The sequence below is a fragment of the Ammodytes marinus genome, assembly GCF_949987685.1.
Source record: "Ammodytes marinus genome assembly, chromosome: 17".
NCBI classification, from domain to species: domain Eukaryota; kingdom Metazoa; phylum Chordata; class Actinopteri; order Uranoscopiformes; family Ammodytidae; genus Ammodytes; species Ammodytes marinus.
The window spans coordinates 20914623-20928940 of NC_137221.1; the positions used below are offsets into that span (position 1 = coordinate 20914623).

Below are 14318 nucleotides of genomic sequence, written 5' to 3' on the forward strand. Positions count from 1 at the left end.
GCCACTGAGACAGCTGCTGAAACAATTGGTTTGCATAACCAAACAATTTCTGCACAAACTGTCAGAAACCGTTCAGGGAAGCTCAACTGCATGCTCGTCGTCCTCATCGGGGTCTTGACCTGACTCCAACTCGTCGCCGTAACAGACTTGAGTGGGCAAATGCTCACATTCGATGGCGTCTGGCACGTTGGAGAGGTGTTCTCTTCACGGATGAATCTCGGTTTACATTGTTCAGGGCAGATGGCAGACAGCGTGTGTGGCGTTGTGTGGGTGAGCGCTTTGCTGATGTCAATGTTGTGGATCGAGTGGCCCATGGTGGTGGTGGTGGGGTTATGGTATGGGCAGGCATCTGTTATGGACGAAGAACACAGGTGCATTTTATTGATGGCATTTTGAATGCACAGAGATACCGTGATGAGATCCTGAGGCCCATTGTTGTGCCATACATCCATGAACATCACCTCACGTTTCAGCAAGATAATGCACGGCCCCATGTTGCAAGGATCTGTACACAATTCTTGGAAGCTGAAAATGTCCCAGTTCTTGCATGGCCATACTCACCGGACATGTCACCCATTGAGCATGTTTGGGATGTGCTTGACCGGCGTATACGACAGCGTGCACCACTTCCCACTAATATCCAGCAACTTCGCACAGCCATTGAAGAGGAGTGGACCAACATTCCACAGGCCACAATTGACAATCTGATAAACTCTATGCGAAGAAGATGTGTTGCACTGCATGAGGCAAATGGTGGTCACACCAGATACTGACTGGTTCTGAGTCCCCAGACCCCCAATAAAGCAAAAAAATGCACATTTCAGAGTGGCCTTTTATTGGGGACAGTCTAAGGCACACCTGTGCACTAATCATGATGTCAGATCAGCATCTTGATGTGGCACACCTGTGAGGTGGGATGGATTATCTCAGCAAAGCAGAAGTACTCACTATCACACATTTAGACAGATTTGTGAACAATGTTTGAGAGAAATGGTAATATTGTGTATCTGGAATGAATTTTAGATCTTTAAGTCCATCTCATGAAAAATGGGAGCAAAAACAAAAGTGTTGCGTTTATATTTTTGTTGAGTGTACATACATAATGCTGGATTCAGTATTTTGACATTTGAAATCTTCAAAACTACGGAAATCTGGTTATGGCGGTGATATTGGAAAAATGGGGATGGTCAGACTATGACAGGGAGAGCTGAGCAAAAATGTAACGCTTCATGTTCAATGTCATAGACTGGAATGGAGAGGGAGGTTTTTTTTTCCTTCCTAATGGAGCCCGGGGACAGAATACGTATAACATTTATTTGCGTTGGCTTGGGCTTTTCTCCCAATACTCCTGCACACACACCGATACATCAGTAACTTTTAGAGTTAACCCCTTTGTTAATGCACCGGCTTCAACTGGCGGTCACAAAAACTGCAGGAGCTCATTGATTCCTAAATGATGGAAAAGCCAAAGCATGGCGCTCAAATGAAGGGGTTTCAGTTGGAAGATGAGGCGCTTTGGCCCGGGGTGAGTGAAGGGAGTCGGCTACTCACTGATAAGAGTGTATAGGGTATGTGTGCGCACACACACACACACACACAAGTCAATACGTTGGCCTAGTTAAACAGCATAAATGTCAGTGGTTAGTCATCTGAAGCACTGGCAGCCGGAGAGGGTCCCACATTGTGACTGTGTGTGTGTTAAGTGGAAATGGAAAATTGGATTACATCAAAGGACTGCCCTCTTCTCGCTGTGTATGTCACCCTCCGACATAGAGACACACACACACACACACACAGCGCGCTTTAAGAAAGACGCCTAATGATCTGATAATCCTGCAAAATGTCATTGTTGTCGACGTGCCTGGCTGTGCTCGTGGCGTCTTCACCCCTCCCCCCCACACACACACTCTCTTTATGTAGTAGGGGTGGGGGGGAGGGGGGTTACTGAAGCAGGCCGAGCGCTAACAGAGAGTGGTTGCCGGGCAATGAGCACATACAATGCATCATGTTTATAAGAATGAGGTGAAGTTGAACTAATCAGTTTGATGGCCTACCAATGCTCTCGTATCTCCTCTGGGGGCCATTTTCTGTCTATTGTTAAAATAAGGAAGACAGTGGGATGTAACGTTGCAGTGGGAGGTCTATGTTACTGTTCTATATTGTAGATCTACGGAGGGAGGCCTATCACTGAAAACATATGCTGGGTTGGCTTGGTGCCCACCAGTTTTGCCCCCCCTCTCTCTCTCTCTCTCTGGAGCTGGCTAGCACAGAATGTTTGTAAGGAAACCTAACCCAACACTGACGCTGATACAAGGCCAGAGGAATTCCTGTAACTTGAGTTTATACCTCCTGGGCTCTCTTTCCCCTTCTCTCTCTCTCACTGGGTATTTCCTCTGCCGACTCCTGCCTTTCTCATCAGCGTTCTCTGTCTGCTCTGTGTCAGAGACAATGGACATTAGAAATGCAGAAAGTCCTCTCAACATGATTTAGCAGCTGTTTCGATTCACATTTCATCACTCCTGGAAGTATCCGTGTGACTGTGCGGCTGCAGCATTTTCCTTTTTTAAGAGCATCTCCCATCTGTAGCTAGTTATCCTCTGAGGAGGATTTTTGTGTGTGTGTGTGTGTGTGTGTGTGTGTGTGTGTGTGTGTGTGTGTGTGTGTGTGTGTGTGTGTGTGTGTGTGTGTGTGTGTGTGTGTGTGTGTGTGTGTGTGTGTGTGTGTGTGTGTGTGTGTGTGTGTGTGTGTGTGTGTGTGTGTGTGTGTGTGTGTGTGTGTGTGTGTGTGTGTGTGTGTGTGTGTGTGTGTGTGTGTGTGTGTGTGTTTCCACATTGCCAGCAGAGTTGGATTATATAAAGTTGGACTTCCAGGGTTTTAATGTGCACCATGTGCCCAGTAATTACAGAGCATTCCCTGTTTCCTGTGTGTTGTGAATGCGTTTCATGTAGGCTAAGCGAGAGTGTGTGTGTATGTGTGTGTGTCCTAGCTTTGATGTCCATTTGAGGACTTTTAGGCCATATAAATTTAATGGACTGAAAGGAAGGCATTTATCACATTCTCTTTGACTACGGGATTTAAAACCCATTCAAATATGGGACCTGCTACTTCCTACTCAGTGGTTGGGCACAAATGGGGTTTTAATTGGCCATTATTTGACCTCACTCAACGGGATTGAGCTGTTAACACATTTGAAGTTAAAGCTCTCAACCCTATTTGGGGGACACTGCACAGCTTCCAGCCACGACATGTCCACCCTAAGTGTTTTCTTAATATTAGGGCCGAGACTATGCTAGTTTGTCAGCATGTGCAATAAAAAGGTTTGCTGCCAAGCTGTGTAATACATTGCAGTAATGCCGTGCTCTGACAGACAGCAGCACTAGTTGGAGAAAATCTAACCAATTGCTTCTTTTTGAACCGATGCATTGACAAAGTACAAACTCAAACAACTCAATAACTGAAAGCCCAATTGATTAAAAAAACAATACTTGGAATTTTGATGAATTTAAATGACCGGTAAATATTGTTTTGTCATTGTTTTCTGTTTTGCGCTTGTTGATTGTGTTTTTTTCCAGTACAGGGTCATGCTACGTGACCTGCATTTAGGTCATGTTGATGTTCCAGCTTACTTGTGTAAACCAGGCCATTTTCTGTAGGTCATGCCCCCTTTAGGCTGCCAAGCTGGTATGCGCTTTGAGTTGTGTGAGACAAACAGGCGATGAATATATGAACGTTTTTTTGGGGGCAGAGACAAACCTGGCATATGTTTATATTTTGTTAAAATATATGAGCAGTCAAGACAACAGAGAGAGCTTGATGTGAGAGTGGAAGAAGGGGGGAAGGAGAGACAAAGGAGCGCTGTTGTTGTCGTCCTCGTGGCCTGAGGGTCATTAAGAATGTATTGTATTTTATGTTATGCTCTGTGACACGGTAGCCATGCATAGCTGGTTTGTGGCTGTACACAGATATGCACATCTGTTACATCTCAGCCGCTCCACAATTCATTCGCACTGCTCCTCCATTTTATCCCTTATTTGCTCAAAGCTGAGTCTCGTGTTTCTCTCTTTTTCTCTTTCCACTCTAATTATTGTTGAAGTCCTTTCTTTTTCCTCCCTCTTTTTTAATTGTTATCTTCCCTCATCTCTCCAACCCTTTCACTTCTTTCTCCCGCCCCCCCCCCCCCCCCCCCCCCCCCCCCCCGGTTGTTTACTGCTCAAGCATGAAGCACACGGCGACAGTCAGTCACATGCTTGCTGGGCAGGGAGACCAGCTGACTACAGTTTGTTTTCCTTCTGCGCTGTGGGGCCGTGGTCCAATCAGACGGCCGGCTTCCAGCCACCGCCCCCCTCCAGCAGCCGCGCCCCTCATGTTGTATCTGGCAGGGTTTCAAAACATCGGCAGGCATGTTGCGTGTGCGTGTTGTGTCCGTGGCAACTAGCCAGCAGGGGTTGCCATTAGGGGGCGGGGCAGCCGCGGAGGAGGAACGAGAGCTTGAAAGCTATGAGGAGTATGAGAGGAGTGAAAAGACGATGGAGGGAACAGAGAAGGGGGGAAATTACGACCAGTACATGGAGGGTGGTGTTGTCTGTGAGTTTCCATAAAAGGAGCTTTGTCTGGCAGATGGTATTCCCGGGATTTGGTGGGAATGTCGGGATTGGGTATTCCCCAGATTATCCAGCTTGGACATACCAGACTGATTTAGGGCTGCAGTAGTAGTCTATTTGGCCTTTCATAAATGAAGTGATGTCACTAATCCTTCTACCCTTCCGTAGTTCTCGACCTTAACTGTAACAGATTCAGAATGCTACAGCCTGTAACACGGAGAGAAAACTGCTTCCAGGTTGGGACTATGAATGAATAGTTTCTCCAGTGCTCCAGTGGGCAGAAATGCAGCCTCCCAGGTGAAAGTGTAGCGAGCATGAAGCAGGGCGTCGTTGAAAATGCATTCTTGCTGAATACACCTACTCTGAACAGAAACAAACTGCCTAGATGTAAAGCAGATGTAGTGTTGATTCTTTTGAGGCGTTTGTCAATAGGAGCCGCCTTTCTTAAATGTGTGTTGCCTCAAGCTGCTAAACACACTGACATCCGCTTCTAGGAGTGGTCCCTTCCTATAGTGCGTGTTGGTTTGTGTCCATACCTTTCTGGCCGTTCTTGTTTCTGTGTGTTGACAGGTAGTTACAGAGAGCAAACAGGCCTTAGGCTCTTAACGTCCACATAGTAAATCCCCATAGTTTAAAAAAACTAGCCTAAAATGTCTATATTTTAAGGAATGACGCATGTTCTCTGAAACTGTTTGCGCTTCTGCTTCTTTTGTTTTGAAAATACAATTTCCTTCCAAGGTGTTTTGAGTTCACACTCCTCATTGTTCGATTATGATGATAAATACACTTGTAATCGGCTGCAAGCATTAAGTTACTAGTCATCACTTAAAGATGAATCGTGATTGAGGGTGATGGTCTAATATAAAATGCATTCTCAATTTTATACGTGGTCTGAAGCTTTATTCTCCATTGCAGTTTTGTTTTTTTACTTCCTACAAAAAAGCATTTTATCCAATTTGTAGAGTTTCAAGTCATAGCGAAACATATTCTGTGAAATACATTTTCTTGTGTCATATTACGGACACACTATAGAGTTAGGATAAGATAGAAACTGTTGAGAAATGGCTTTTGGACACTACCATTGCAGATGTGTGAGCATCTGGCTGTCAGTGAAGAGTGGTTTACTTCATATAAAGAACGTGCCTTCACGGTTCCCAGAGCAGCCCCAGTTCTTCTGGCATGGCAGTGTGACATTACACGGCCCCTGTCCCTTCCCCCCACTGTGCCGAGCATGCAGGCACCGTGTGCTGCACGGAGAGATCTTACTGGCTGCTGGAGCTCGTGCCCTCTCCCCCAGTTCCCAGTACCTACAGAGGGGGGGAGGAAAGAGGGCCGGCCCTTCTGCTGCCTGCCTGGCTCACAGCATTCATGCCTTTATTCTAACGTTGTCTCCTCTTACCATTTCACCATGTTGCTCTTGTCTCGTAAGGGTGTGATGTGATAAAGTCCTACCTATTATAGATCTAACTTGCTGATTAAAATATGAATTCGTATTAATTTACTATTATTAGAAATATCTAAAATAATCTTCCTGCTCTTTTTGGGCCATGTGTGTCTGTGGTACTTTGTGCTAAATTATAGAATTTGAGGAGACTTTCTATCATGTATCGCTATTAACAGTTTTACTGTGGCGTTCCTGAAATGACTAGTCCATGACTAGGACTGTTTGATACTTGACTCACTGGTGCACCACCAATATTAACCTGTATTTTAATGTCTAAGAATTATTTGGACTATTGTTTTATTTTGTGTATAATTTTTGGGATATAGTGATTATATGTAAACTTTATAAAAGGTTTTGACTTCCAACCACAACAAAAATAAAAGATGTTGGCGGTATGAGTTTATGAAGAGACCTTTTGGAATACAAACACTCCAGCATATGTGGGTGTGTCTGCGTGTAAATTCATAATGGAGGAGGGGCAGAGAGAGGAAGAATGAGAAACATCCGGTGCACTAATGAAATACGATAACTCACTTCCCCACAGCGTAGCCGAGCCCTCCTGCTCCCAGCTCTATAGCTGCTGATGGCATGTTTGTTCCAACCCCTTCAGCCCCCAACTGCAAAAACAACCAGCACACGTGATGTTTTGCATTTCACTGTGTGTGTCTGTGTTTTGGTCTTCATTTTACATGGATGTCAACATGTGGTTCTGCTTGTATATTTTGTCAGAGCACGTAACATGGTAATGTGTGATGAATACATTCTGGTAAGTCCCCTCTGCCTGGAAGCTTGCCCTCTAGTCTAGGGCATTCTATGTGGAATTTACAATCTGTATATGCGTGACACCACGCCCATTTCACCTCTTTTTTTAAGTTTAGCGTCACATGCACACTGGAACCTTCTGGGGCCTGTTTCAGGTAGCTGGTTTTACATACTCTGGGTTTAACCCTGCGCTCTGAGTTGGTCAACTCAGAGCGCAGGGTTGATAAGCAACTCTGGGTTTTCGGTTTCAGAACAGTGGATCAGCGTTGGGTTTATCAACTCTGAGCGTGTTCACTCTGGGTGGAGCGTGTGCATAAAAGCCATCGTCAATGGATCGCTGATAACATGATTCACCATGGAAACAGAAGAAACAAATGATTGATCCTCCCACTTCTCCACTTCTCAGAAAAGAAAAAAATAAATCTCCGCTCCTCCCACTAGAGTTAGAAATATTAACGAATGAGCTTATGGTATGGAGAAGAATTAACGGGATATTGTCTCATAACTCTGATCTAATCTCCTCGGCAATTCAGAAAAAAACAGAGCAAACATTTTTTGTCAAGATAATCATTTCTCTTCCGTATGAGAAGCCATAGTCTATTTTAAAAAGTTACGCATATCAGCTGTAAAGTAATAAAGCTGGCGCGGCACAGCATTGCTTACAGTGCCTAAAGCCTACTGTGCAGTAAACAGAACAGACTGTCGCTTCTTTTAAATGGGGAGTGAAATACATTAACGTCAAGACACATTAGGTGACAGTTTCCATTGAAGAGCCTGATTGATTTATTACCAGATCCATTTTCCTCAAGTGATCACAGTTTAAATTATTATATAATTTTTATATTCATATTAGGCTATTTAACGAGGCTTGTCTGTGACTTTAGGATTGCACAAGTGAACTACAAATCGCGTGCAGCCGCAGCGTTACATGAATCCACCTGACATAAATCTGTTCAGTGGCACAGACGTTAAAAAACATACAATAGGCTACAAATAGGTTTATTAATCTGAATGTAGAGCATGTCACGATGTGTAAGGTGGCCGCCTATATGAACAACACGAGGGCTGAGAACAAGGCTACTGATCAGATAAATGATTGGTCAAACGTAAAATCATCAGGAAATGATAAAAACATCCCGATGGAGATTTCTATAGAGTGATTTTGCTTCAAACTGTACAGGAACGCGTGTGACAGTGACACTCTTTCTTCAGTCGGAGCTGCAGCGTAAAGTGAAAACAAACTCGGGTAGGTCTAACCACCTATCCAGCAGGTTAGACCCACGGCGTATGTTGCCGCAGTAACTGACTCTCGGTTGCGCTGAACCTGCTACCTGAAACGGAAAACCCAGAGTTTCCACCAACTCAGAGCGAACAAACTCTGGGTTGCCTCAAAACCAACTACCTGAAACAGGCCCCTGGTGTGTTCCTGCATGTGTGCGGGTATCCGGCGTGTCCATTGCATGGCATGGCTGTGAATTGCCTGCTTTCTTCCAGTGCCATATTTGTAACGGAGCAGCTGTATTCCTGGCTAGCAAAGAATTAGCTTTCTGTGTGTGTGTGTGATGCATTTTTCGTTCTCACAGGTTGAGTAATAAATGGTGAAAAAATGCTTCAAAGCTTGTGAAGGATGGGTTTGAGAGGCAGATAAAGACAGGGGCAAGCAGACGTGGAACGGGATCCTTCCATGAAAACCTCTGGGAAGAACCAGTATCCTGTGTCAGTCAATAATATTGACCGGAGTTCCAAGAGGCCAGTGTGTTATGTAATCTACAAATGACAGAGAGAGAGAGAGAGAGAGAGAGAGTGTGTGTGTGTGTGTGTGTTTCACCCTGAGGACCGTCGAGATATCTGAAGCCTCGTTTAACTTTTTGTCATATGATCTAGTTCTGTGTAATAGGTCTCCAACAGGATTCTGTATTTATTGTTGTTTTTCATTTTGCCATGTGTAAGCAGCATGACATAATACAGTCATAAGATATTGATTTCTAACTGGTCCATAGGAAATCGAATGGATAATATGGACATTAAAATTAATTGAGATTTTCTTATTGTAGTCCTATTTTTTTATGTCATATGGTTTTGACATCGCTTTATTCAATCAGGACTCAAGAGCAATGTTGAAAAATAAGCGCTAGGTACAATGTTATGTTTTTACTTGTTCCCTTGTTTTCAATGTGTGACATGAGGAAACTCAAGTACGCCAACACTAGATGATTGAAGCACTTTGTAGTTTGTTGCATTGATCAGCGAATAACATAATAATTATGGCAACAAAGAACTATAGTGATTTTTGTTTTAGGGCGCACTCACACTAGGCAAGTTTACCTGTTCCGTGCTGCAGGAAGATTTTTTTAGCACAGAGACGCCTGAAAGAACAGAAATAACTAAGGAGAGCGATAGAGATAGATGGGCATTAAGCTTGGATGTTATAAGCTTGGGTGACACAAGAGGTCAGAGAGACGCATTGTTTTTTTTAAAAAGAAGATTTACAAGCTTCTGGTCTGTAGGACAAACATGGATTGTAAGTACTAGGCTTTATGGCTTCATCAAGACTGGGACCGCAGATCTTCTATAGATTCTTTGGTCGCTCAATAGAATCAATCCTGTCCTTAACAGCATCCATCTGTCCATCCCTCTCCCCCACACTACTTCAGATACGTGTTCATCACCATCAATCTACACCTTCATCCTCCACTCCGGCCCAGCTGCATTCCAAGCTTTTGTGTGTCCCGTCTCTTTGGAATTTAGGAGATGTGGTGGGGGGTGGACATGGGACGGAAGAGGGGGGCATTGAGTGACAGGGCAGTGCCACAGACTGTAGCAGAGGACAGGGCTCAGCAGGAAGAGAGACGGCAAGAAAAGGCCAAGATGTAAAGGTTCCAAGAGGGGCTTAAGGAAAAGACCCACGGAGGAGGAAGTCAGATGAAGGGGGAGGTGTGTGTATGTGTGTCTCATAAGATTATGTGGCTCCCCGGGGGGAAATGGCCATTATTGATGGATTGATTGAAGGCCCCTCCCCATCCACTCAGGTCTCCTGCTATTGGAGGACATTGATCCGACGGTCTCTTTGGGATATGATGGGCCAGTGCATATTTAATTAGCCTGCCATTACAAACATTTAGAATTCAGACAAGGGGGCTTACCGCAAAGCTTAAGTTTTAGCAACAAAAGTTAAACGACATATTTCTCCTTCGTAACCCGACGGACGTGGGGACCTTTAAGTCAACACAGTGATTTTATATGGCATCTGTGTTCTAAGTATTTCTGCTAAAATAATAGTGATTACTGTGCTATGGCAGACTTAGGTGTAAACAAATTCAGGTCAAATTAAAACCTTATCTAATGGTGCTAGGTCATTTGCTAATTTAGCAATAAATAGTTTGAAAAATGTGAAGTAGGAGTAATGTCCCTTTTATGGCCCTTCTCCTCAGATGGCAAAAGATGGGCCATAATGAGTATTGATCTAGTTTTGGTGGCCTTTAGTCCTCGTGTGCTTCTTGTGGCTTTGTGTTTGGTAAGAGAGAAAATCCAGAGTGTGGAGCGAGGCCTGTATGATCCTTCCTGGTGGTAACACATGCATATGGATGACTTATTTATCATTCAGGGGCTTTTCTCGTTAATTAACTTTGTGTGAGTGAGAGAGGAAGAGGGTGACCCTTGACTTTTGTGATTAACATATTCACCCTGCCACTGCCAGTCTGATTTCATTGCTTCACGTCAGCCTTTGGTTACTCGCAACAATACAACACCGTAGCTTGAATATAACTGGATCGTCCTCTTATTAAGTCATAGGTGGGATGATGATGGATGTGTCTTTGTATCTGTTTTAAGAAGCATGTGGCATTGTCACATTGCCACAGCTTATATTAGAATATTGCAACATCTCAGATGAGTAATTTGACAATTTTTGAGTTTAAAGGTGGAGTCAGTGATTCTGCGGAACTCTGGCTGTTTTTTTTGTTGTCAAAATCAGTGAAGAGCTCCTCGCGGTCCGCTTCCTTTCTGTCCTGTATGTGCGCTGAAAAGAAATCCATTGTCAATCGACATCCTAAAGGCTCTGTAAACTGGTATGTAAACAAAGGGGGCCCACCTTAGCTGGCAATCTGCACGTTTAGAGAGCAGAATAGGCTGTATATTAACCCTGGATTGTTTTCAACACACGTACGTAGAGGAGATATTCACTGACAATGACAACGCGCAGTCCACTTCCCTCCAGTCCATTTGTTGTCTGCACTCGTCTTTTGGTGGTTGTACGGCCATGACAGCAGCTGCAGTTTCTGTTTTTTTTTTATATTTTGAACACAAATCCTAAATTGTCCATATCTGTCTCTCTGTTTTTCCCAGGTCTTTCTGTTCTTCTGTGAAACCTGCTCGGTGCCTATCTGTAGGGAATGCAGCGTGAGCCGTCATATGGGCCACACCTTCGTTTATCTACAAGACGCCGTACAGGACTGCAGGGCCATCACCATCCAGCTGCTGTCAGACGCACAGCAGGGGCGACAGGCTGTGCAGGTGAGACAGGAACCAACAGACACATACTTTCACACTTTTTGTGGGCGACTGTGGCTCAGGTGGTAGAGCAGGTCGGCTAATAATCGAAGGGTTTGCAGTTCGATTCCCGCCCTGCCACTTGTGTCATGGTTGTTGTGTCCTTGGGCAAGACACTTCACCCAAATTGCCTAGTGTGAATGTGTATGACTGCTGTATGTTTGTGGTGGTGGGAGGGGCCGTAGGCGCAGAATGGCAGCCACGCTTCCGCCACCGCCATGACTGTGTGTGAATGAATGGAACCTGGAACCCTGTGAAGCACTTTGAGGGCCTACAAAAGCACTATATAAATCCAATCCATTATCATTATTGTTCACACTGGCGATTTTCTTCACTTATTTCTTTTCTGGTTTTACCCCTTAAATTTGGAGCCTAGGCACACATAGAATAACACTTATTCTTGTATTTTGACTTCTCGCAAGGGTGGTAGATGTTTTCATTGTAGCATCAAAAGCTAAACGGGGCTGTATCACACTGCACAGGACTCGAATAGGTCAAACTGATTTATGTCTACTATGGACTAAACAAAGCCAAGAGCTCTTCTCTATGGTTCTCTTTGGTCTCACAGAAAGACAATCCTTAGGAAGGTCAAACCTCACAGATCCACCCGCATCCATCTCCTGGATAGGGCGGAGGAGAAGCCCAGATCAGAGCAGCTGTGTCTTTCCATGGTCCCTCAGAACACACACAGTACCCGGCCTCTACTAGAGAGCATCAGCTTGAATGTGTTTGAGAGTGACCAGTGCTGTGCTTCTGTGGAGCCCGGGGGTCAGAGGTGTCCAGCTGGCCCTGGGAGGGGGGCTGGGGTTATATGGGGTGAGGTATGGTGGGGGCAGGGCAGAAGGTCAAAGGGGAGGAGAAGTGGAGAGGGGGATGGGGGAGGGGTAGATGAGGTATTTAAAGGATTTCAGAGAATGGAAAATTCCCCTTTAAAAAAAAAGGGCAAGACTTTGCACCCCCCTTATTCACTCGCTCACCCCCCACCTCTTAGGGTGTACTCACACTAGTGCCAAGGCCCCGTGCCAAAGCTCATTAGCATACTAAAGTCTAGAACGTTTGGCTAGTGTGACCACGGCAACTTGTATTCCAGCACGGAACAGCCCCTTGGCCACGGCACACCTGGGAGAGGTGTGCCGTGGCCAAAGTACAGATGCTAATGAGATGACACGCGCACAAGCAAGCGCACAGGCGGCGTTCCTGACGTGAATTTATTAAGGATGCATTGTCAGTTTACTCCGTTAACGTCCGCTGCCTTACTAGTCGGCACCAGAATTGCCCACCACTTGGACTTGTAGCTATAATGTGTGAGAATTAACGTGTGTGTAAGCCTAGGTGTGGGCTAATAAAAGAGGGAGAGAGCTAAACAGGTCGGCTCAGAAAGCACAGCAAAAAGGTTTTCGTGTTTAGGCTACTCACGTTCGTCAGATGATTTTTTTTCTTTTTCCTCCCGTCAGCTGTCATAACTGCATTTACGCATGGCGGTGGAGACGCACCCAAAACAACACCGCGGCCCGGTGATAAGGAAACTGTAGCCTACTCTAAAGGTTTAACAAGAAACTTTATAAAGACACTTAAAAAAAACGATCTCTGCCCATACAAAAAGTTCTGACTTGGATTTGTTGGAGCGATCGATGTGTACAAAACCATCCGGATACATATGGTCTGATGACGGGCCGTTATATTAATAATAAACAGCGTGCTGCACAAATATGAGACTGTCCACCGCGACCTATTACGTCAAGGCTACATTAAAAAAAAAAACAATAGCTTAAGGATTCTCGTTGCTCTAATGTGGAAGTGGAATATTGATGCAAATTTGGCCGGATGAAAATATTCACAAACAGTCGTATAGCCTACAAGTAGACTAAGCTCCAAATCCTAAACGCGCACGGTGACGGTGGCAAGGTGCAAGTGTGCCCAGGCCACGAGCAGTGTGAGCACGGGCCAGCGAGGGGGAGTGGGGAGGGGGGGGAATCGTGCTGAATCGTGCTGAGCACGGAACAGGCCAACGGCACCAGTGTGAGTACACCCTTACTGTCACTCCCACACAAAAACACACTCTGACTCTCTTCATTTACTTGATTATAGATTAGGTAGCAGCTTCCTAGTTCCCCCCTTAGATTCTAGTACATGCATTGACACATCTAGGGCCAGTGAAGAAAGGAGGAACATTTTCACTCTGTTTGATGACGGTTTTCAGCCTATTATAGTGTTACTCATCAGAAGGGAAAAGTTTGAAATTGTGCTGACAAAAATAAAAATAGCTAACAATCTTGAAAGCATTTCATTAATTAATTTGTCCACAAACTAAATTAAGATCCACAGCCATGCCACTAACTTGCCTCGGCGAGGCACAAATATGCTTTGAGACAGATGTGAATGTCTGCATCTTTACAGTGAAAGAGCTAACATGCTTACATTTAGGGACACATGTTTACCATGCTTGATTGATTGATCTTATTTGACCATTTTGATATAAAATATGAACAGCACTCTGTGTCATACATTAAAATACATAAATAGTCAGGGATGACACAAAAAAGCCCAAAGGCTTATTTCCATTGTGGTCCCTGCTCATACTCCTAGTGAAGCGCAAATTAAAATAAATAAATAAAAATCACTAATTGGATCAAAATACATGCCCTCAGTGTTGCAGGTATTTGGTGCTGGAAAAATTCAATTGTTGAAATGATAATTTGGCTGGATGAAAACTTAGGAGATGGCAAATTACATGAATACTAAGGTAGAACAATTTTCATGTCAAACCATCCGATATTTGTCTAAATATTTTACTCAAATGTTTCCTGCAAACCTGATTGTAGCTTCAACAAAGTGGTTATGACCATGGTCTGGGAACCATGTGTCTCTAGACATTTCATGTCAATTCCTCTTAAAGTTGTTGATGTTTCTGTTCATACCAAAGTGCAACCAACAGACTGACAAGTAAGAGTACAAATGCCCAT

The 14318-nt window shown here is 44.4% G+C and overlaps 1 protein-coding gene across 1 annotated transcript in view; it reads left to right on the forward strand.

The window, feature by feature from the left end:
• trim71 (tripartite motif containing 71, E3 ubiquitin protein ligase) overlaps positions 1 to 14318 on the forward strand; it is a 33922-nt gene that overhangs the window by 5426 nt on the left and 14178 nt on the right. Inside the window, exon 2 of the mRNA XM_080045143.1 lies at positions 11152 to 11319. Within this exon, the coding sequence (XP_079901269.1) occupies positions 11152 to 11319 (168 nt within the window). The remainder of the gene's footprint in view (positions 1 to 11151; positions 11320 to 14318) is intronic.